Consider the following 22,894-nt stretch of genomic DNA (forward strand, 5'->3'; position numbering starts at 1 on the left):
CTGGGTATTGGCAAGGAGAATGGGAGAGTCCCATGATCAGTGCCCCTGTAACACACCTGCAATGTGCCTGGGCCTTACACATGCCTGGCATGACGTGACCGATCTCATCCTGTGCACTAAGTGCCTCATAGCAACTCCATAGGTGTGACCTGCTGATCACTGCTCCCACTCTCTCAGGAAAATGGTAAACAAAAACCCTCTATCTCCTCCCCCCCGCCCCCCCCCCCAGCCACCCCAGTCAAACCCTGCTCATAGAGCAACCACTCTGTGTCAGGCCTCAGGCCTTGTCCTCAAAGGAAACCTGCACCACACCTTCAAAAGACACATTCATACCTCTTCGCTAGACCACTGTGTAACCCGCTGACTCCTCTAGTTCATCCTGTGACTCAACAGGCCACCTCATCATGAGTGATCTCTTGGGGTGCTTTCATTATCAGAGTGTGAAAGTGTAACCGATTAACTGGATTAATGAATGAGGCTTACCAGTTATGGTTAATCAGTATAGGCTGGAGCAGCCCCCTGCCTGCTCTAGGCAGGGGGTTTTTCCAGCTGCTCAGGGCTGCCCCTGGTAGGGTGCAGTGGCCAGGCTGGAGTAGCCCTATCCATGGTGGCCCTGGGAGGAAGGGGTGGCTGGGGAGGGACACTCCAGCCAAGCCAGAGCATCACTATTTGTGTCACGGGGGCCACCCCAGCCACTCCCCTCCTCCCACCCCCAACATTTAACCAGTTAACCAGCCACTCCTCCCACCTACCATTAACTGGTTAACCAGTTGTGCAGCGTATAACACCTCTAGTTAATTACTTACGCTAAATCTTTTCCACTTTGTGTTTAGCTGTAACACTCTGGGACTGGGTATGTTTCCCAGTTCTGTGTCACTAAAAAGCTTGTCTCTTGCAGATCGAAAGATACTTTTCGAGATGCATAGCTTACACCCATTCCAAATTCTACCTGCCTCCCTTCTGTCGAAGTTTTACGGCAAGAAGGACCTGAGCCGCCAGTGGATCAGCAGGGATTGCCACTCACAGGGGCTCCACAGCCGACCCAGCGGGAACTGCTAGGGAAGCCCTTCTGACAATTGTGCCTGTGGGTGCACGCACCTATTGGAATGGATGTGAGCGATACATCTTGAAGAACAACAGTTATGAGATGTAGATAACTGGTTTTTACCTCACCCATCTTGTCTCTGTCAAGCTTTTCCTCTTTGTTCCAAGCTGCCCTTGCTGGTTATGCAACAGATTCTGGAGCCAATCTGACAGCACAAGGCAGCCTAGCTCAAGCATGCAATGTGGCGACACAGCTGAAGGGGCTGGAAAAAGTAGCCTGTGGTCTGGTTTGTGTTCTTTCTTTTGGAGCTGTCCAGGCACTTTCAGAGTTCAGTGACAGTATTATCCTCAGAGGGGTAACTGACAGTGCAGGGCTGCCACAAGCTTGCTGTTTGTAAAGAATAGAGCCTGGTCGTCTCGGTCTTGGCCCAGCATCTGAGGCCAGCCTATAAACTCTGAATGGTAGGTACTGTTTGCTTGCTTGTAGGCAAGGCCCTGGGCTACTTCCAGCAGGGTTGGTCTAATTTAGGATTGTGAAAGCTTAACTGGTAAGCATCACCTTTTATGGTTGATGTTCACCAGTTCTGGTTAACTGGTGGGGGTTGGGGCAACTCCCTGCTCACTGTGGGCGGAGGACTGCTCCAGCCCTGTGGGACTCACCACAGATGGGGCTGCTCCAGCTGCCTGAAGCAGCCACTATCCGTGGCAAGTCGGCTGCCTGGAGCAGCCCCTGTCAGTCCCTGCTTGCAGAAGTGGGAGTCACTCCAGACCAGGTGTGGTGGGAGGAGGGGGAGCTGCTTGCCTCTGCATTAATCAGTTAACCCATTAAGCATCACGTTTAACCAGTTAGCTAGTTAAATAGGCTTTTACATCCCTAGTCTAAATCTTGTGGCAAGGTTCCTGCATTCTTCAATGCTCTTGTAGCATAGCAGCAAAAAATAAATCTTAAAATGTACGTTTTTATTTAATTCATCATGAAGATGACTTGCCTGATCAAGTCATGGGTCCCATGTTTATTTTTCTTTTTTGTTAAATTCAGTTTCTTTCTTATGGCCTCCATACTTTTCTGCTCTGCCAGGGCCAAGCTGCATTGGGGAAGGTCTGAGGTGGAAACTGGAAGTTTTAGCAGTTGGGTAGAAAGTTGTTGACATTTTTCTGGCTCCTGGGGAGGCACTTTAAAAAGTGAGACAAGCCCCCCTCGATTGGTTGTGTCTGCAGTGAAGTGGTTTAAATACTAACATTGGTAATGATATTTAGTTTTAAGTGTTACTAATCAGTTCACTCAACAGTTCAGGGTTTTTTATGTTTTCTAAGGACTTGGCTTCACTGGGTGGATGGAGAGGCTTTTCTGATGGATCAGATCCAGTTAATATGATTTGAAAACACGTGACTACCTACACCACCATCCCATCATAGTTCACTAATTGCATATTTATGGCAAATCTTGTGGTCCACTTGCAAATTGGCCTATATTGTCTTTGAATCTAATCGGTTTGTCTGTTTGTGTGGCTGCAGTTGCTGTGCACTATTTGCGTGCTTCCAGGGTCTTTGCACCTTCTCTGCTCTGACACCACATTTCCAGGACCATACTGCCTCCTTTTAAAAGCTGGCACAGAGCCGAATTTTGCCCCCTTTCTCCTGGATGCCAGTGTATTGCTTTTGCAGTAACCATGTGAGCTCTCCAGAAGGCCCCCAACATGCCCTCATGCAGCTGCTTGGTGCTGTGCTGAGATCTTGGATCTCATTCCTGTCTGGGAAAAAGTGGCAGTAAGGAAGCTTTCAACCAATTTTCCTGGTACTCAGGTTAGGCTTAGCAGCCTGTAATATAACTGTTACATTAGCTGTCTTGTACAGAGGTTGATTTAAGTGATGGACTATATACTGTAGTTTTGCAAATGCCTTCACCATGCACGCAGCGTGCTCCCTGCTGGGGGAGCATATTTGTTGTAAAAGCCATTCCAGCCAATAGTTGTATGACCCTGTTTATTGCTCTCTGCATTTTGTCCATGTCTTCTGGGGAAATACAGTAGGTCTTAGGGCTGAGAAATTGTTTAGTTTAATTTAGAGAATGGATACGTGTCTGTGCTCCCAGGCATAGCTTTCAAGCTCCTTCCACTCCTGCAACTTCACAGCATATCTTGCTGATTTTCCCTTTGCCTTTTTAAATACAAGCATGCTTTGTCTCCTAGTCCAGGCATTTTCTGCCTCTGCCCTGGTGTAACACTCTAGAGAACCAGGTTGGCCTAATGCAGGATTACTAGCCAGCTCAACCCAGAAGCCTCCCATAGCCCCCTCTTAACCTCACCAAGATCATAGATGTGCCTCCAGTCCACAAACAGAATAGGAAAATCAGAGTGGAAAACCTAATTCTAACCCAGCCTATTCCACAGTCTTCCTAAATGCAAGTCCAGAAATCACAACATCTCCAGCACCCTCTCATGCACAAATCACTTTACCTCCCTGAGTCTCTTCCCAGTCCTGGGGGGGACCTTGGAGATGGTGAATCACAAAGGAAAAACCCCATCATGGTCTGTCTGCTGCTTTTTGGGGTTTCCCTGCTTATTACCACAGCCCCAGGACCTGCAATGGCTGGCCACCTGATTGGTAGAAAAGGAAGACCTTAGACCATGTGTTTGTGGAACCTGTGGCAGAGTCAAACCAAACTGACTGAGAGATGGAGGTTGTACCTGGAGACTTGGAAGAGGAAAGAAATGCAGCTCTCCAGGAGATTGTGGCTCTGGCCAGGGGCAGCAGCACTGTGGCCAAGGACATCAGGGAGGAAGACTGAGATAGCGCAGCAACTCTTAGACACCATCTTGAACCAGAATGCTCTCCTGGTAGGTTAGAACGCCCTAGAGTCCTGTAATTTGGGCCATGGGTCCCTGAGCAGTACTGGCTAGCCATTGATGGACCTAACCTCTATGAATTTATCTAGCTCTTTTTTGAACCCTGTTTAAAGTCCTTGTCTTCACAACCTCCTCTGGCCAGGAGTTCCACAGGCCGACCATGCGCTGTGCAAAGAAACACTTCCTCATGTTAGTTTTAAACCTGCTACCTATTAATTTCATTGGGTGACCCCCTAGTTCTTTTGTTATGGGAACAAGTAAATAACTCTTCCTTATTCACTTTTTCCATACCTGTTGTGATTTTTTTTATAGACCTCTATCGTATCATCCTCTAGTCGTCTTTTTTCCTAAGCTGAAAAGTCCCTAATCTTTCTTCATATGGCACAGAGAATAGCTCCTGCTTCAGGATGCAGCATCATGCTTGTCCCACCAAGTGGTGGTGTGTGTGCGTGAAGTGGGTGCTCCACATGTGTGGTTCTATGGGACTGCATTTTGCCACACTCTGATGTCCAGTTCACCACATGTGGCGAATGACAAGCATATTGGACACCGCAGTTCTAAGGGTTTGAGCATTTGTATATCCATCCTCTGCTGGACTCTGTAGTGGTAATGGTGACCAGTGAGCTGGGGTGGCAAAGATACCAGGACCCTTCCCCCCGAAAAAGAGAGGCTAAAAAGCTGGACTTCCATCAGGCAGCTCCAACTATGAATTTCCAACCACCAAGTAGGTAGGTAGGTACAGCTACAACTCCCATGAAGTGGTGGTAAAGTTTACGGAGCTTCTGCTAGAGGACTCTAGACACAGCTCTTCTTCTTGGTATAGAAGGGTAAGCTTGTTGCCTGGACTTGGTACAGGCAGACCTCCATAGGGCTGATTTGTGCTGTGGCTTCAGAGATAGCTATGAGGAGGAGCTCCTGCCTGCAAGTCTTGAGGCTTCCATGTGAGGACCAGCAGGCTATTCAGGACCTCCCCTTTGAGGGCTTGGTCCTCTTTTCAAGGACAGGACTCAAGGGCCACCCTCAAGTTCCTTGGCCTCATGCCCTTTCAGCCACACACCCCTCAGCTTTATCACGCCCCCAAAACAGGCAAGACTTTTTTCAGAAGCGTTTTAGAAACAGTAGTAAGAGGCTTCCTCCTTTGTAAGCCTGGGCAGGGTGCTGGGCAGGCAAAGTGCTCCGCAGGCCAGAAGCAGCACTTTTGAAGGTGCACTGGGGGGCAATGTAGCACTCCGCACTCTGACCTTGTTTTCTTGTGCTGACTATCCCATTTCTACCCTGCATGTGGCCCGAGTTGCATTGTATTGCTAAGTATCAAAGGGGTAGCCACATTAGTCTGTATCTTCCAAAACAGCAAGAAGTCCTGTGGCACCTTACAGACTAACAGGTATTTTGGAGCATAAGCTTTCATGGGCAAAGACCCACTTCATCAGATGTATTGTATTGCTAGGTGCTCTGCATGGCAGGAAGGGGATACTCCGTCCATCTCTCCCTTGCACCTTCCTTCCATGTCCCTCTTCACTGGACCCTTCTCATGAGCAATTTCTCGCACAGGAGGTGCCTGTGTTGCTAGTGCTTGAGGCAGTGAAAGAGGTTTCTCAGGAGCTGAAGTGCAAGTGGTTTTAATCTCTATATTTCCTAATGCCGAAAGCCAAAGGTGGCCTCTGACACATCTTAGACCTGTAAGGCCTCTTCAAGTTAAGCAAGTTCTACATGGTCTCTGTTATTGCTTTGGATCTGGGGGACCGGTATGCCACCCTTGACTTGAAGGATACTTATTTTCACATTTCAGTAAGCGTCTGGGGACACCTGCACCACCCCAGAAGCTACAGCCAAGGGAAACACTTTGCAGCTGCTGTGCACGAGGCCCACGTGCCAGGTTGGAATGGAGCAACACAGGAGCAACTCAACTCCAAGAGCAATAGTCATGAAATATAATGGTTTTTTTACCTGATGCATATCAAAAAGCTGTAGATTCTACCAAAGACACACTCTAAGATTCTGGAGCACAATTTTGGACCAGAGGGCGGCTTCTGCTGCTTATTCTGTGGCTGCTGTATTGCAGAGTGTTTGGTGCTCCGTTTGTAGTGTGTTGCTCTGCACTCCTTCCTGCACTGTGGTGTGGAATTGGCTTTATTTCTTTTAAAAACCTCCTTGCTGGCGACTGGGAATAAACTATGGAACTTTTCACGTCACCGCCGCTCGTGTGATAGACCAGGAGCTGCTAGCAAGTAAAAGTCATGCATGTTACCTCCCTGTGAAGTGAGTTGCTCTTAGGCCAGTTCCTCCTTAGCCAGTTGTTTACACCACAAAACACAAGCAGCTGGAACCCTAATAAACACGTGCAGCAGAGAGACCAAGGATTGAGTGGGGTATGGAGACTGAATGCAACTGTTGCCTCTAGAGCTGATACGTGATGTCAAAGCTGAGAAACACTCTCCAATTTGAGTGTCTGTGGATAGGAATCTTGTCCTGCTTGGCCTAAGTTGCACATACTCGGATATAAACAATTCAGTCTCCAGGGTTATCAGGACAGCAAGGGGAATACAGAAATATCAGTGAACCCTTAGAGATAAAGTTAATGATTGGGCACATCAGTGCTGTTTCCGTAAACATAGTCAGCTGCATGATGGGGACACCAGGACAAGATGGTGTTGGTGCCTGCTGAACATTCCCTTATGCCTCACTGAGCAGACTTTTCTGGTAGATCTTGGAAATAAAAAAACAGTCACATGAAAGCTGAACTGCATGTTCTCAGACCCTCCCCCCAGCTATGTAAGTTGTGTTAGGCAGTTTTGCCTTCTCTGTGGCTAGGAACCTGGCCTGGCTCATGCCTAGAGAAGGGGTCCTTGTGGGGCCCAGCTTTGCTTGACAGGCCATGTCTGGCCTGTATCTGGGATGCGAAGTGGGGTGAGGTCTCAGAGGCACCCAATTATTCCATTCAGTTGTAAATTTGACTTTCCTTTTTAATTCATGAAGCTCTCTGGTTAGCACAGGCTCTGGAAGGGACACATTGAGGCTACAGTGTCCTTTACTCTGAGTCTTCTGTTCCTGAGAGGGGAGAACAATCTGAGGCACTTCCCTTCTCTCCAAAACTTCTGAGTGATGTGCCCTGTATTGTGCTGCTGCATTCTATTGTGTAGTTCTGTGCTTTACTATTTCCTAGTCACTTGTGCAGAGGAACAGTTTCTATTCCCTCCAGCTGTCTCTAGGAAGAACAGTCCACTCATCGTTCCGTGGGCCGAGCATGCAACCTGAGGTGGGAGGGCAGGGAGTACCAAGACTGGGCGCTGTGTGTAAGACTGGGACTTAAGTGTGTGATTGTTGGAAGGGGAGCTGCTAATTGGGTAAAAGCAGAGAGCAGGTGTGCAAAGGGCCCTGGAGGGCTCTGTCAGGTGCTGCAGATGTAGTGTCAGGAGAAGTAAAGCTCTGTCTAGTGCGAGTGTCAGGGGTGAGGCAGAGGTAAGTGAGGTGCCTGTCAGACAAGGATGGCTGCAAGCTTACAAGTCTCAGGGCTCCTGAGAAGCAGGTTATTAACTGAGATGATCTGTTTTTATTTCCTCAGAGCTCTTGTCTATGCCAGCCGTAAAACGATTTTCTGTGTCGTTTGCAAAGCATCCGACTAATGGTACGTTTGCTTCCTCAATTTGATGTTTCCTCATGCTTCTAACCCCATCCTCACATTCTGTTGTCTTTGCACGTCACTACGTGTTCCCTTCCCTTCAGTCTTCTCATGTTCCTCTGTGTGTCTTTGTAGCTGATGTCCAGCTGTTCCACTGTTTGCCCTGTTGTCTCATTGTGACTAACCCGCTCACTTTGTGTTACTCCTGTAAGGAGTCCAGGCCTGGGCAGCCTGTTTTTATGCCTGCCATGTTTGCACCCTGACGGACCAAGTGAATACAGCTGCTCTGGGACCAAACAAGAAGTGGCTTCTTTGGCAGCCTCCCACACTGTGCTGGCATCAGCACCTCCCCCATGCTCGCTGCTTTGCATGTCACTGACTTGTGGGAGGCATAGCTGACTGAATCCTTAGAGCAACAGTGACTATGCTTCCCTAGTCTGCTGGGCCTGGCCGCAGAGTAAGAATGAGGGCAGCTCTGTGCATGTAGATGATGCTGATAAGTGAGGCAAAGGCTGCCTGAGTCTAGCGACCGTGGAAAATGCAGTCTGCTGAGGTGAGAGCAGGGGAATCAGACAGCAAGTCTCTTTAGTATTGCCTCTAGGCATGTTACCTCCACCCAGCGCAGTGGCCATGGTAGCTCTGATTCCTACCTGCATGGGGTCACTTGTAAAGAGAGTCTGTCTCATGCTCGCACTCTTTCTTTATCCCCCACCCAATATGATACCACTGGTTAAGGCTGATCTCAACTTTTCACACATACCCCACCCCCAAGCATGGAGAATTCACTTTTAATCGCACACAAAGTAGTATGGTCCCACAGGACCATTTTTGCAATGTTCACTGACAACCTGGGGGTTGAGCCTTGCTGTGGGAAGTCTTCCCACCCGAATCCACCTAACTCAGAGGCTGGGATCCATATTTTCTCCCCTCTTCTTGGCCAGGAGGGAAGGCAAATGGAGCTGTGCTGTGCCTGGGGCTGCTTTGCACTACTCACCCTTAACACCAAGCACTAGGGGGAGAGAGGCTCAGCTCCTTATGCTCTACGTAGCTCTTGACTTGATGCTGATTATGTGCATCTTTTGGTGTTCTAAAGACATTGGTTCTCCTAGCCTAATTATCAAATAGTTCACAAGTATTTACTCTCTAAGCCTTGTACAGAAATCTTCAGAAAATGTTTGTTACATGGCTAATGTTCCTACTATTCCTCATAGCTGCTGCTTCTAAGGTGGGCTGGGTCTGGAGCAGGTTATTGCAAGTTGTCAGTATAAGTACTTCCCTTAGATGTGTTTAAAATATCTCCTTTCAATCCAAATGCTGTCGCTCAGCAAACCCTCTGGTCTGGAAGATGAGTTTAAGATCAGGAAAGAATAGCATAAAGGCCAAAGCTATGGTCTGGCTGGTTCCTGAAGTGGGTGTGTGCGCAGCCAAAGCTCTGTACAGGCTAGCTTGCCTGTGCTGGCTGGATTCAGGCTACAAGAGCAGGGAAGACAGATCAGCATGGGCTTCAGGACAGGCATATCAAGCCTGATACAGATCCGAAGTAATGCTCAGCTTACTAGCGTGCTCTGAATGTTGCTCTGTGCCGTCTTTGCTGCTACTGGTACCCACACTAGTGGGATTGTAGCTTAGGTGACCTACAGCTTGCGTGGTATAGACATACTGAGTCCCAACCGGGTCAGATCACAGGAGGATTTAGCAGGTGGACTCAGTCTCATTCTGCGCAAAGGAAGCAGCTGCATGGCTCATTCCAGTATCTTTCTGCAAACACTTCAGAAATCCCATGTGGCATGTGTCACTCTGACATACAGGCAAAGCTGTTCCTCTGTGGAGCAGCCTTCCATTGGGGCCCCCCTTCCCCCACTCTGTAACAGCAGCCTGATGCCCGCAGAACAATCAGAGTGAAATGAAGCCCCTGCAGTGCAGGTTTGGGAAACAAAGCACAGAGCATATGACTCTTTAACACATCAGACAGAAACATGAGCCAGTGGCTGGTTGCTGGATTGAGACAAATTCAGATGAGAAATCAAGTGAGAGTAATTAACCATGGGAACAATTTAGCTAGGGACACGATGGGCTCCCTAGCTAAATCCAGAATGGATGTTTCATTTAAAAAGACCTGGTGTAGGTTGACCAAAAGCAATGAGCTCAGTGCTAGAAACACTGTGAAATTCTCTGCCCTGTGCCAAAGGCCAGACTAGATAGATTTTAAGGCCAGAGCATGGCCATTATGGTTGTGAGTGCAGGAGGGGCTGGGCACCAGGGGATGAGCCACACAGTGGGTGAAGAGAATTGAGTGCGACTGATTATATTTCCCAGTGTTTCTTGGTGCTGCTGTCATTTTTGGGAGAGTAAATAACTTGCACCCCTCTGTATTTTCAGAACCTCCAGGTGATCTGTTCTCTGCTGATTTCTTAGCCTCCCTGCAGGCTATGTTCCACCCTTGCTATGTTCTCCAAGCCGTTCTTTTTTTTCTTCCTCACGTTCCAGAAAGGCTGTATCTGGATTTCTTGGTTCAATGGGAGAATGGCTGGGCCTGGGGCTGCCTTTCTTGTTTTATAGCTCAGCCTAGACCTTAATTACACACAGGCTAAAATGTGCTCCTGGTTTGTTCAATTTAGACAAGTGTTTCTTTTCAAGATTTTAATCTAAATGTAAACAAGCTCTTCAGCTGGCCTGTACCTGGCTGAAGGTTTGGTGGACTGGGTGGGGAGGAGAGAGCTCTTCCTACTCTTCAGCCCTGGGGCTGGAGCTTCAGCACATGGCCTTTTACCACTCTTGTCTCCACTTTCTCATTTCTCAGCTACCCCCCCTTCTGTGGTTCCGCTCTCCTCCAGATGTGCGTGAGCACCACCGTGTTGCCCAGCTGCTGCATCGTTTTTCCTCCGACTATGCCATGAGACAGAACATCTCCTTGGATGCAACTCTGGCCCACCACCTACATCAGTGTCCCTACCACCTGCGTCTCTTCAGGAGCTGGCTGATCTCAGGCCAGGATGATTTGGAGTGCCTCTACGGTACTGCACGCTGCAGCTGCCTCAAGCCCATGCTCGTGTAGATGAGTGGGGGTTGGGGTCTGCTTGAGAATGCAAAGTATGCTGTGCTTTCTAAACCAGGGAGAGCTTCCCTCTCAGCCTCGCTGAGAGCTTCAGGCCGGCGAGGCGCGTGGGCGCTTGCATCAGGGCTAATGTTGTCGGTATAGCTGTAACTTTGTGCTCTTCATCCTTGGCAGTTGTGCAGTGCCTCTTGCCTGTAATCAGAGTCACTTGTGGAGCCATGGCAAATGTGGACTGAGGTGCTTTTTGAGGCACTGCTCCAGCAGCCAGGTGTACTGCTGACATGATGCACCCAGTGCCCAAGCCACACTGCTCTTCTGTTTAATAAAGGAGGGGAGGTGGATGGCAGCTGAGCAGAGAAGGATGAGGAACCGGGAGCCATAGCAGAAGAATGACAGAGTAGCCTAACACCCCTGGAACTGATACCCTGCTGCGCTGAGGAGTGCGCCTAAGGGCGCTCCAATTCAAGACGTGCCTGTGCGCTCTGGATTGGAGACTTTGTCAGCTGTCTGTGCCCTAGACACCATCACGCTCTTTTCCAAGGGCATACAGGAGGTGTGCCCATTGCCATTCCTAGTTCTTCTCAGCCACTGCAATTTGAGAGACAGCATCACGGTGCAGCTAGCTGGTCTCGCAGCTGGCTGCACATCTGATTTAAAACTTCTTTATTTTTTTAGCTTTCTTTTCTTTATTTTTTTTAAGCACAACATTCACTTTTTATACATTAAGAACATAAGAATGGCCATACTGGGTCAGACCAAAGGTCCATCCAGCCCAGCATCCCATCTGCCGACGGTGGCCAATGCCAGGTGCCCCAGAGAAGGAGAACAGAAGACAATGATCAAGTGATTTATCTCCTGCCATCCATCTCCTGCCCTTGTTCTGAAGGCTACGGCACCATACTTTATCCCTGGCTAATAGCCATTTATGAACCTAACCTGCAAAAATTTATCAAGCTCTTTTTTAAACCCTAATAGAGTCCTGGCCTTCACAGCCTCCTCGGGCAAGGAGTTCCACAGGTTGACTGTGCGCTGTGTGAAGAAAAATTTCCTTTTATTAGTTTTGAACCTACTACCCATCAATTTCATTTGGTGTCCCCTAGTTCTTGTATTATGGGAAAAGGTAAATAATTTTTCTATATTCACTTTCTCCACACCATTCATGATTTTATATACCTCTATCATATCGCCCCTCAATCGCCTCTTTTCCAAACTGAAAAGTCCCAGTCTCTCTAGGCTCTCCCCATATGGGACCCGTTCCAAGCCCCTAATCATCTTAGTCGCCCTTTTCTGAACCTTTTCTAATGCCAATATATCTTTTTTTCCCCTTCCTTCCTCTTTTTGCCCAGTTCAGGCCTTTGATCCATTGCTTTAAATATGGGTTATGCACAATCCCCTGGGCGTCAAACTCTGTCAGACCTGCAATAGGTTTTTCCTCAACAGCAATGACATTTAAGCTGCCTCTGGGAGTCCAACATCCATTCCAAATGTCAGCTCTGTCCTGGGTTTAAGAGCACATCTAAGCAATTAGAGCTTCAGTGACCGTCTCTTTCACAACAGTGATCAAAGACCTTGTGGGCCCTTTGGAGCCATCCAAACCATTGAAGAAGAGAAGGCCCCCTTCTCCAGAGTTGGAGAAGGGAAAGGGAAAGTCAACCTCTCAGTCTGGGTCTCAGGAGATCTTCTCCTGTTCTGGGTACCTCAGAGCCTCCCATCCCCTCTGGAACTGAAGCTGCCACACTGGCTAAGGTGACTGTGCTGCATACCAAGAAACCATCTGGCAAATTACCTGAAGTGGCACCTACACAGTCAGTGGATTCTGTGCTTGAGATGCAAGCCCCCTGGAGCCAAGCCAAAAATCATTATAACTACTTCCAGCAACCAGATATGAAAACCATGCTGATTGTGCTACGGTGCTGTCTTTGTATTACTGGGTATTCTGACTCCATGTTTCCTCCCTGGGGGGCTTGTAGTATATTGTCTTTTGACCCATGTGGACCTTTGGATTCCTGAATACCCTGAGTCGCCTTTGCAGAGGGATATAGAAAGACACTACTTACTGGTAGGGCCTCACCTGCAGGAGTCTGTTTTCTCTGCTACTGTCTTCAGCCATGTCTTCATCAGGCACCCTCTCAGCCTCCAGTACTCAGTGTACTTGAGTGTACACAGACACTTCTCTGTTACTTAGAACCATCTCATACCTTCATATCAACTGCCATTTTCCTAACACCATCATGGCTGAGAGAGGTGTGTTTCCCAGAGCTGGTCTGAATATCACTGATTGTATCTCCACCTTTCCCTGACACTGAACTACTCACCCAGATGTTGGGCTATGTCATCCCCTGAACCTCTCACTACTTCACCTCCAGCAGTGGCTACCACTAGCTCTCTGCTATAGAAGGATGTGGCTCCCCAGAGGAATGCTGTTTCACAGAAGAAAAAAAAAAAGCAGTTATAAAAATAACCCATGGAAGTGAAAATGCTTTTAGACTTGACTCTGGTCTAACATAACATTTTTTTTCAATTACCTCTTCAGTTTAAAAACTACAGGATTTTCTCTGATTTCAGTTGGAGTTTACCTAGCTGCTTCTCAGCCTTTCACTCCCCCACTGAGGGACTGTCTTCACTCATATAACCATGATGAGGTTTCTCAATGGTCTCTTCAACCTCTTCCCTCCAGTTATAGAACCAACTCCTCCATGGGATCTCAGTCTAGTCCACCATATGCCGTGGAAATCCACATTTGAGCCTGTATCTCCTCAGCATCATCCTCCCCGATGGAGGTGCTGTCCAGCAGTACCCCAGAAGCTCTACTTGAAGGAGAGGTTACTTACCTTGTACAGTAACTGGAGGGCTTCAATATGGGTCCGTAAGTGGGGCTCCATTTCCCATTGACCCTGGGGTCTCTTACTGGACTTTTGACATCGGAAAGGAACTGGAGTGGTGGCAGAATTGCCCTTTCCTATATGCCCTTGTGTCAGGGCATTGGCATGGACCCAAGGACACAGCTGACAAAAAAAATCTCTGATCTACAGTATATCAGTGTGCACAAATCCCGGCATGGGACACCTGCAGGGAAACAGAAATCTCAGACTCCAGTTATTGTACAAGTAAATAACAACATCTCATTGGATATGCATGGAAAGTGAAATGCTTGGAGGAGGTGTGCACTGCTTTCCAGAGAGGTCAGGTTAATGTAGGACTGCAGAGCTTCTTGTGGGTCTGCATGGCATCTGTTTCAGCTATGGGAGCTGGTTCCTGCTTGTCAGGGAGTGCACAGGAAATTTCAGCATCAGATCTAGAGGCTGTGATAGCTTCCGCTGAGTGTTTCTCAACCTCGGAAGCGGGTGGAAATCTTAGGGTGGGGGTGTGATAGTGCCTCTTGCTGTTTTAAAATGGGTGAGAGGGGATATCCTTTTGTGTGAAAGGAAATTATCCAGGTGTGCTGGCCAGCTCAGTTTGCCCCATAAAACATGCTCTGTGTGTGTGTGTGTGTTGCACGGATCAGCTTTTCCTTTCTGAATCGGAGCAGGAGGAGACCAGTGCAGAAAGGTGTGCTTTCCACACTGTGAAGAAACAGACTCCAGGTTCTGAAGATGTTGGAGGAAGGGAATTTCTGCAGAAAGAATGTTTTCTTGCAGTGACCCTTGTCTTCCAGCAAGCAATGAGGAAATTACTGTTGCTGTGCAGATGTAATTAGAATGATCCTTGATCTCCTAGCAACAAAGGCTACAGAGAGGCACGAAGGGGTTTGGACAAACCAGACTGCTCTGACACAAGAGCAAAGAACAGCTCTTTCTGATCTTCCTGTGTCTAGGAGAGCACAAACAAGAACCCAAGCTTTGTCCCCTGACATCTCAGCCATTATAGCAGAGTGCTTTGAGAAGTCATGGAGCATGTTTTTCGCTAAAGCACAAGAGAGGTGTGCATCTTAAGCCAAGGAAATTAAAATCCAAAATAGTTCAGTGTTTAGTTCTGAGTTGTGAAGAGAGACCTAGTGACTTTAAAACCCACTTAATTAGAACATTGTACTTAAAGCCAAAAAGAAAAGAAGCTTGCCGGCAAAAGCAGAAGATTGCAGTCCAAAAATTTAAGTAACCAAGTCTTGGCTAAAAACTTACTTTTTAACTAAATAAAATATTGGCAAAAATGGAACAGAATTTCTTATCCAAGTTGTGACATGGATAATGCCTTTAATGACTTAATCTTCTGCTTTCAAATTTCCTGATAGTCATCTGCATGAGTTCTCATTAATTAACTATTGAAATGTAAAAATTTCAAACTTGATTTTTATACTTTTTATATCTGATTTGAGTGGTCAAAGCAGATGTTAGAACAAGGTTCAGAAGGTGAAAATACATGATTCTTAAAGACTTTTTTCCAAACTGTCTCCATTATTCTGAAACTTAAATCATTGGGGAAAACAACAGAGGAAAATTTTATGCAGAAAGGAATTCTTTGAGTAATTGCTCGTGTGCATTCCACAGTACTGGTGCATGCTTGCCACATGCACCAGTTCAAAAAGACTTCCCCCTAACAGCACCCATAGGAGAGCACCTCTAGCGATCCCCGAAACGTCTTCTCCATAGTGTAGTATAAGGGATGCTGTATGTTCCCCCACACCACCCTCTGTTCCTTCTTGCTGCCACTGATGGTACACAGAACTGCTGTGCTCTAACTAACCGCTGTAGTCTTCTCTGTTTTGACTGTCTCTGGTTTTTTGTGTATTGTTCCCTTATCTTGCAGTATCTAGTTAAAGATTTTTCTGGTACCTTTTGGGACTTTTGCCCAAGTTTGGGCATGCTCGAGTCTCTGGGCTTCAAATCTTGTAACAACTGCAAGTGACCTATGCTAGTCAGTGGTCACACAGGAGTTCCTTGCACAGCCTGGGCAAAGCTTATCAGTGACAGGTTCAATATTTGCAAATCCTTTAAATCAAGGACCAAAAACCAGAACATTCATTTCTATGCCTTGCTTATGGAGTCGACTCTGGCTCCAGCACACCAATCCAGAGGCCTCTGTCTGCAGTGTGCCTGTGGTACTGTCTACCACCTGGCACAGCTCTCAATCTCTGGGTCCAGCAAAGAAGCCAAAGAGGACAGTACCAGGCTGTTCATCACCATCCAATAAACAGGATTAAGTCTGTGGATGAGCACAGATCTATGTTGGGAAGCTCTCAGTCCCCCTCTGGCTTGCCAGCCCTAGCTCAAATATAGTCAAATAGCCCAGCCCACTGTGTGCTGATTTCTCCACATAAACTGGATTCTTGACCACATTCAGGTGCCCTCCATGCCACAGGCCCTGCAGATGGTGTAAGACGTTGTCGTTGCTGGCCACACAGGCCTCCACAGCTGCCCAGGTATGGAGCAAGCCCCATCCCCGTGTCCCCAGACTCCATCAAGAGAAGGGTCCAGATGCTGCTTTCTGGCATGTGACTGCCAGAAGCTGGAATAGTATAAGCAAATCCTGCTAACTCCTCTGTTTGTTGGATTGGGAGCCCAGATGGGGAGGCTTGGGGCATGGCTCTCAGGCACAGGACTGCAGACCCTCAGAGGCACATGCCTCTCACCATGACCAGGAACACCAGTACCAAAGATTGCCAATCTATGGTACCACCTGAGCGAACATTTGTGAGAAGAACATGACGCTTCCTTATGGGCATCCATCTCCATAGAGCGCTGTCTCCTCTGGGTACCTAAAGGCGTTGGTCCCTTTCCACCTTGTAATCTGGGTTGTCATCATGGCAGCAATCTCACAGTGTGTGAGGTTGATTGCCGGGCAGTCACTAAGTCACTGACTGCAGTGGCTCCATGGACAGCTGTTCCAGAGGGGACTCCCTGTCCTTGATGCCAGACTCAGGCTACGTCTACACTAGCCTCAATCTTCAAAATGGCCATTCAAATCTGCTCATGGGAATAAGGGGACTTCGAAGTAGGCAGGGTCCTTTCGAAAAGGAGCCCCGTCGGGACGAGCTGCGCGGCGGCCAGGCACGTCAATTTTGAAGCGCCGCAGCTGCCCGCATGCTAATGAGGTGCTGAATATGCATTTCAGCGCTTCATTAGTAAACTTCGAAATGGCCATTTGCGTGGCCATTTCGAAGTTTGGGGCTAGTGTAGACACAGCCTCTGTGTCACAAACCCAGCACTGATCTTGACATGGTTATGTGGAATCCGTGTCGCTGTGTAGCGGTCAATAATGGACCGGCCTTGCATCTGTCCAGGGTTACCAGATGGAACCAAATCAGCCTTTCTCATGCAGCCTGCCACAGCCAGTGCAATTGCTCCATGTGCCATGGTTGGTGCTGTGGTACCATTGGAACCTGTGGAGTAGCACCCACACCTCCCAAGTTGCCCATTCAGTGGCCAAGGCTTTGGAGAGGCCTTCTGCTTGCCTTTCTCAGCCCCACAAGCATCCCTTGGCAGAGAGGACTCCACCAGCCCAACAAGGCAAAAAGGAAAAAAACTTTCAAACTGCTGGTACTGATGGAGGAATGGGCCACTGCACCCTCTTTGTCATAATCCCAGATGAGGCCATCACAGCACCTCCTCCAACTGTTTCTCAGGATGGCACCAAGACTCACTGGGAGCTGCTGAAAAAGGCAGCCTCCAATCTTAACCTACAGGTGGAAAAACTTGAGGAACCTTTGGACTTCTTCAATGTGTTCTGCACCACAGCACCAGTCAGGGTGGCCTTGCCACTTTGTGAAGGAGTGGCAAAGATAACCAAAGCACTGTGGCAAACCACATTTTCCCTGGACCCTGTCCCCAAAGGGGTGGAATGGACATACTTTGTGCCAAACAATGGCCATAAATACTTTTAGTCCCACCCTGCCCCTAACTCTCTGGTGGTGGAAGCAGTAAGCCACAAGGAGTGTCAGAGCCAGGCCACAGTGATCCCTAAAAAGGAGGACTCCAGGGATGTGGATTTATTTGGAAGAAAAAATTTTTTCCTCATCCAGTTTCCTGCTGAAAGTGGCAAGCCACCAGGGACCTAGTGAGGTGGTGTGATTTTTAAGTTGTGGCAGCTTATGTCCAATCTTCAGAATCCTTTCCTGAAACCAACAGGAAGGAAAATAAGGCCCTCCTGAAGGAAGGGACTGCAGCAGCCAGGGCAGCTCTCCAGGCAGCTTCATACACGGTTGCTCGAACCATGGCCTTGCAGCATTGATGTGCAGAATGTCAGACTGGATAGGAGCAGTCATTTCTGCAGAGGCCCAAAATTTTGTTGTTGGATCTTCCGTTCAACAGGAAGGCCTTGTTTGCAGAATGTGGATGTCAAGCTCTGTGGCCTTAGACTTGCATGCAATATTGAAGATGCACAGTCTCTGTGTATCCCGGCTCCAGCCCACATAAAGTTTAAGCCCCCCTGTGGGCTCCAGGACAGGGGGTCACTCCCCCCTACCCCCACAAGGAGCCTTTATACAAAACATACAGGAGCTATAAGAAGAGCTTTTCTTGCCAGCCTCACAGCCTGGCCCCTCCACAAGTAAGCAAACTAGCAAGCTCCCATTTTTGATGGGATGTTTGAGAGCAATTTATAGTTTTAAATGGTAAATCTGGACCTTTCCCCCTTCTCCAATTGCCTTTCCCATTTTTTTTTCTACCCAGTGTGGACATTGTTGACATTGGATGGCTGGTCCACAGTGTCATATCCTGAGGCTATCCAGTTGTTCTCCAGTTACTTTCTACCCCTCCTATCACTTCACTTACATGTCCCTCTTCTGGGACTCCATCTTCTCGATCAGGAGGTATAACAGCTCCTGCAGCCTGGGGGTGATGGAAGTGGTTGCTGAGGAACCCAGGAACAGGGGCTTCTACTCCTGTTATTTCCTTGTTCCCAAAGCCAAGGGAAGCCTCAGGCCCATCCTTGGCCTGCACGACCTAAACTGTTATCCAGCAAGGCTAAAGTTCCACATGGTCTCTGTCTTCCATCATGCCCTCTCTGGATCATGGTGACTGGTAGACTATGCTCAGTCTTCAAGACGTGTATTTCCATTTTCCTATCTTCGAAGGCTACACACACTTCCTCTAGTTCTCGGTAGGTCACTAACACTACCAGTTTGTGGTCCTCCTGTTTGGCTTATGGACAGCGCCCTGGGTTTTTACTAAGTGCATGACTTACCGCAGGCATCAGGGTGTCCAGAATTTCTGTTACCTTGGCAATGGGCTGGTCAAGGCTGAACTCATGTGACATTTCTGCTGTCCACGTGCTTCACTCTGTGCCTGTTGGCAAACGATAAGAAATCCACGTTACTATCAGTACAGGTAACAAGATTCATTGGAGCAATACTCAACACAACTACCAGGGCATTCCTCCCAAGAGAGTGGTTCAGAGCTCTAACAAGACCTCATTGGCAAGGTATCCAGGTTCCCCATGAACAACAAGAAGTCTTGTGGCACCTTATAGACAAATAGGTATTTTGGAGCAAATAAGCTTCTTCTTGGAGTGGTCCCCGTGGGTTCTCCACAGTAGGTGTCGGGCTCGGCCCGGTGCCACATATCGGAATTCTTCTAGCAGTTTCCTCTGGATTGCGCATGTGCTGATGCGTGCCACTCTCTCGCGCTCCCTCGGTCATGTGTGCGCTCCGGTCCCCGCCAGTTCCTTCTCAACCGCCAACAGCTGCAGACGGAATCCACTCCGGCTCTAAAGCCTGAGACAGATAAGACAGTTAATTCTACTTGTTAGCTTGTTGTTTTTACTGTTATACAAAAAAAAAAAGTGGAAAAAAAAATAAAATAGTAACTAAGTAAGAGAGAAGAGGAACAGAGGGGAGAGGAGCGGACAAAGAAGGATGGTTAAGCCATCTGCTACCCTAAAGGCCGTAAATGTTCTTTGTTTGAAGAATGCAGTGATTAGCGGCTAAGTACCCTATTAACAGTTAAAGACTCACCGGGATGTCTTCCTTGGGGTTTAAGAAGTGTGAGTCATGCTGTGAGGCTATGCCGGCCTCTGATGGGCATAGTAAGTGCATTCGTTGCCTGGGGGAGTCCCATGTTACCCAGAAGTGTTCGCACTGCGCTAAGCTTACAGCCAGGGCCAGGAAGGACAGAGAGATGAGGCTCAAAGTGATCTTGTTTGATAAGGCCCTTCAGCCCGAGCCACCGGAGAAGCCTCACACAGAAGGGTCCTCTGGGTCGCACAAAAGGAAGGCGGCTTCTTTCACCCCCTCTGTGCAAAAGAAGAAGAAACTCTCCATGGCTCGATCCTTGCCGGTAGCTTCAGCGAGCAGGACGAGCAGAACGCAGAGCCCTGGACCGTGGGCTGATGAAAGCGGCAGCACGGTCGCGCACGTGGCCGGGGCTGGGCCTCCGACTATTCAACAGTTGGCACCGTGGGCGCCAGCGCAGCAAGCACCGGAATCGGCAGCACTGCCTCACGCGGCACCGGCTCTCACGGCGCCGATGGCGCAAGGACACCCAGCACGGGGCCAAATGGCTCCAGAGGAAGCTACCCGCTCAGCACCGCATATGACAGCACCGACAGCGGGGCCGAGATCCCCGGCACGGGAGGGGGTGGCACCCACCCTGCAGGGGCAGGGCAAAACTAGGGCTAAAAGCCGGCACCTCAGTCCATCTCCGGACATTGCTGCGATGCCATTATCACCCAGGCCCGCCCCCCCCCCCCGCCCCCGAGATACACACACCGCGTCGCTGGGCAGCAACTCCACCGGCCTGTTTCAGACCCCCCTCCCCGTTCCTCCAACCACCTTCACCTTGGCTCAGGCCACCTTCACCCTTTTCAGGCATGGATCCCTACGAGTACTATCACAAACCAGCTTCACCATTATCAATGTCGTCACATAGATCCCGCTCTCCCAGACATCGTAGGTACACACTCCGATTGTGGTCCAGGTCTCCATCACTGGGCCCTTGCCTGTGTTGTTATGGCCGTCCTCATCATACTGAACACCAACATTGGAGGTCTAGATCCAGGGGCAGATCCCCACACACTCCTCGCCAACACCCCCATATACACTCTCGCTCTGGGAGAGGAACACAGTTGTCCCAAGGGGAAATAGGTCCAGAGTCCCGAGACTTTCCTTCACAGCCCATGAAGGAACGAACATACCAGCAAACTCAGGAACCAGAGGAGTTGGAGGAGGTTTATCCTAGCGGTGCCTCCTCATCCTCCCAGATGAGGCAGTTGTCCCTGGGGACATCTCTCCTCCGGATGACCTTAGGCAATTCCAAGAGCTGTTCAAAAGAGTAGCATACATGCAGGACATTCAAATAGCAGAGGTGCAGGAGAAGCACCATAAACTCCTGAAAAATTTGAGACCCCTGGCTTCATCTAAAATTGCTGTCCCACTGGACGAAGGCATTATGGAATCAGCCACTAACATATGTCAGACTCCAGCCTCTATCCTGCCTACAAATAAAAGGGCGGATAAGAAATACTTCGTCCCAGCCAAGGGCATGGAATTCCTGTTTAGCCACCCACAGCCCAATTCTTTGGTGGTCAAATCGTCCCAACAGAGGTCAAAGACGCCTCAGTATAAATCGGGGTGGGGGCTGGGGTCAGATAAAGATGCTAAGAAATTGGAACTGTTCGGCAGAAAGGTCTACTCCTCCTCTACCTTTATTACTGAGAATGGCAAACTACGCGGCACATTTATCAAACCATAACTTTGACAATTACTCCAGACTTACCTCTCTCATGGATTTCCTCCCAGAGGACAAGAAGCCAGTGTTAAAGGTGCTCGTCCAGGAGGGCTACGCAGCCTCACGAATGGGAGTTCAGATTGCCCTGGATGTGGCGGACACAGCGGCACGCTCAACAGCCGCAGCAGTGGTAATGCATAGGGAATCCTGGCTCCAGACGTCTGGTATCCCCAGAGATCTACAAGCGAAGATCGTAGATCTTCCCTTTGACAAGCAAAAGCTGTTTGCGGAATCAACCGACTCGGTCCTCCACTCTAGCAAAGATTCGAGGGCCACACTTAAGACCTGGGGTATCTACACTCCTCCATACAAGAAAAAAATTCTATCCCCAGCAAAGGCGCTACACTTACCAACCACAACGCGCACAATATGAGCGAGGCTATGACCAAGGGCACCATCAACCGCAGCAACAGTACAGGGCCCCCAGGCGACGTTCTCAACAAAGTCGCACAACCTCGGGGCAAGCCCAGAGACAGCAAGTTTGACGGGTATGTCGAGGAGTGCACTGTCAACACCATCGCTCAATGCCACTCTCACCTCATGTTCCATCATCACCTCAAACCGTTCTACTCCCAATGGCAAAACATCACAACAGACAAATGGGTGCTAGAAATTATAGCCACGGGTTACACGATCCCCTTCCAGTCACTACCACCGCCGAAACCTCCCACCCGGCCTCTTCTCAGGGACCCTTCTTACGAGGCGAGGCTGAAGCAGGAGGTCGATCACCTCATGTTCATAGGGACGGTGGAAAGAGTACCGGAACAATTCCAAGGGAAAGGTTTTTACTCACGATACTTCCTAACAGAGAAGAAAACAGGAGGCTGGAGGCCGATTTTGGACCTACGGGGCCTCAACAGATACTTGCGCAAGCAGCGCTTCCGGATGATTACAGTTGCCTCCATACTTAAGGCACTGGACGATGGAGACTGGTTTGCCGCCCTCGACTTACAAGACGCTTACTTTCATATAACAATCCACCTGGCACACAGACGCTTCCTCCGCTTCACGGTTGGCAGGGAGCACTTCCAATACAGGGTTCTTCCGTTCGGCCTATCCTCGGCACCCAGGGTCTTTACCAAAACCCTGGCAGTGGTATCAGCTTACCTGCACAGGCAGGGCATGTTTATTTTTCCATACCTGGATGACTGCCTACTGAAAGGGGCCTCAAAGGCAGAGGTCCTACACATGATACACGTCACCGCGAACACGTTTACTTCGCTGGGCCTAGTTATCAACCTTGTAAAGTCAAAGACCGAACCCACGCAAGATATAGAATTCATAGGGGCACGCATAAACTCTATTGCATCAAGAGTATACCTGCCCGACGCCCGCTTCTGCACCATCAAATCCTTGGTGCAAGTCATGATGTACAGCCCCTCGGTGCCGATCCTAACATGTCTGCAACTGTTGGGGCACATGGCGGCCGCCACGTTTGTGGTACAGAATGCCAGGTTACACATGCGAAGCCTGCAGCATTGACTGGCGAGCGTTTACAGACCAGCAGCCCATACCGTCCACAGAGTAGTATCGCCCACGACGGAGGTACGGAAGTCACTAGCGTGGTGGGCAGATCCCAAGAACCTGCTAGTGGGAGTGCCCTTCCACCAACCACAAATTTTCATTTTTCTTACAACCGACGCCTCCCACATAGGATGGGGAGCGCACATTG

General features: G+C 48.9%; 1 protein-coding gene across 7 annotated transcripts in view; it reads left to right on the forward strand.

Annotated features, from left to right (window-relative positions):
- The window catches only part of PPIP5K1 (diphosphoinositol pentakisphosphate kinase 1), a 172,893-nt gene that overhangs the window by 116,212 nt on the left and 33,787 nt on the right, over window positions 1-22,894 (forward strand). For 2 of the 7 annotated variants that reach the window (XM_075006499.1, XM_075006501.1), the window contains 2 exons: window positions 7,453-7,515; window positions 10,344-10,523. The exons of 2 other annotated variants lie outside the window; for them this stretch is intronic. In XM_075006499.1, coding sequence (XP_074862600.1) covers window positions 7,453-7,515; window positions 10,344-10,523 — 243 coding nt within the window. The remainder of the gene's footprint in view (window positions 1-7,452; window positions 7,516-10,343; window positions 10,524-22,894) is intronic. 3 more of the 7 variants (XM_075006502.1, XM_075006504.1, XM_075006500.1) reach the window with 2 other exon arrangements.

This window comes from Carettochelys insculpta, chromosome 12, assembly GCF_033958435.1.
Source record: "Carettochelys insculpta isolate YL-2023 chromosome 12, ASM3395843v1, whole genome shotgun sequence".
Classification (NCBI taxonomy): domain Eukaryota; kingdom Metazoa; phylum Chordata; order Testudines; family Carettochelyidae; genus Carettochelys; species Carettochelys insculpta.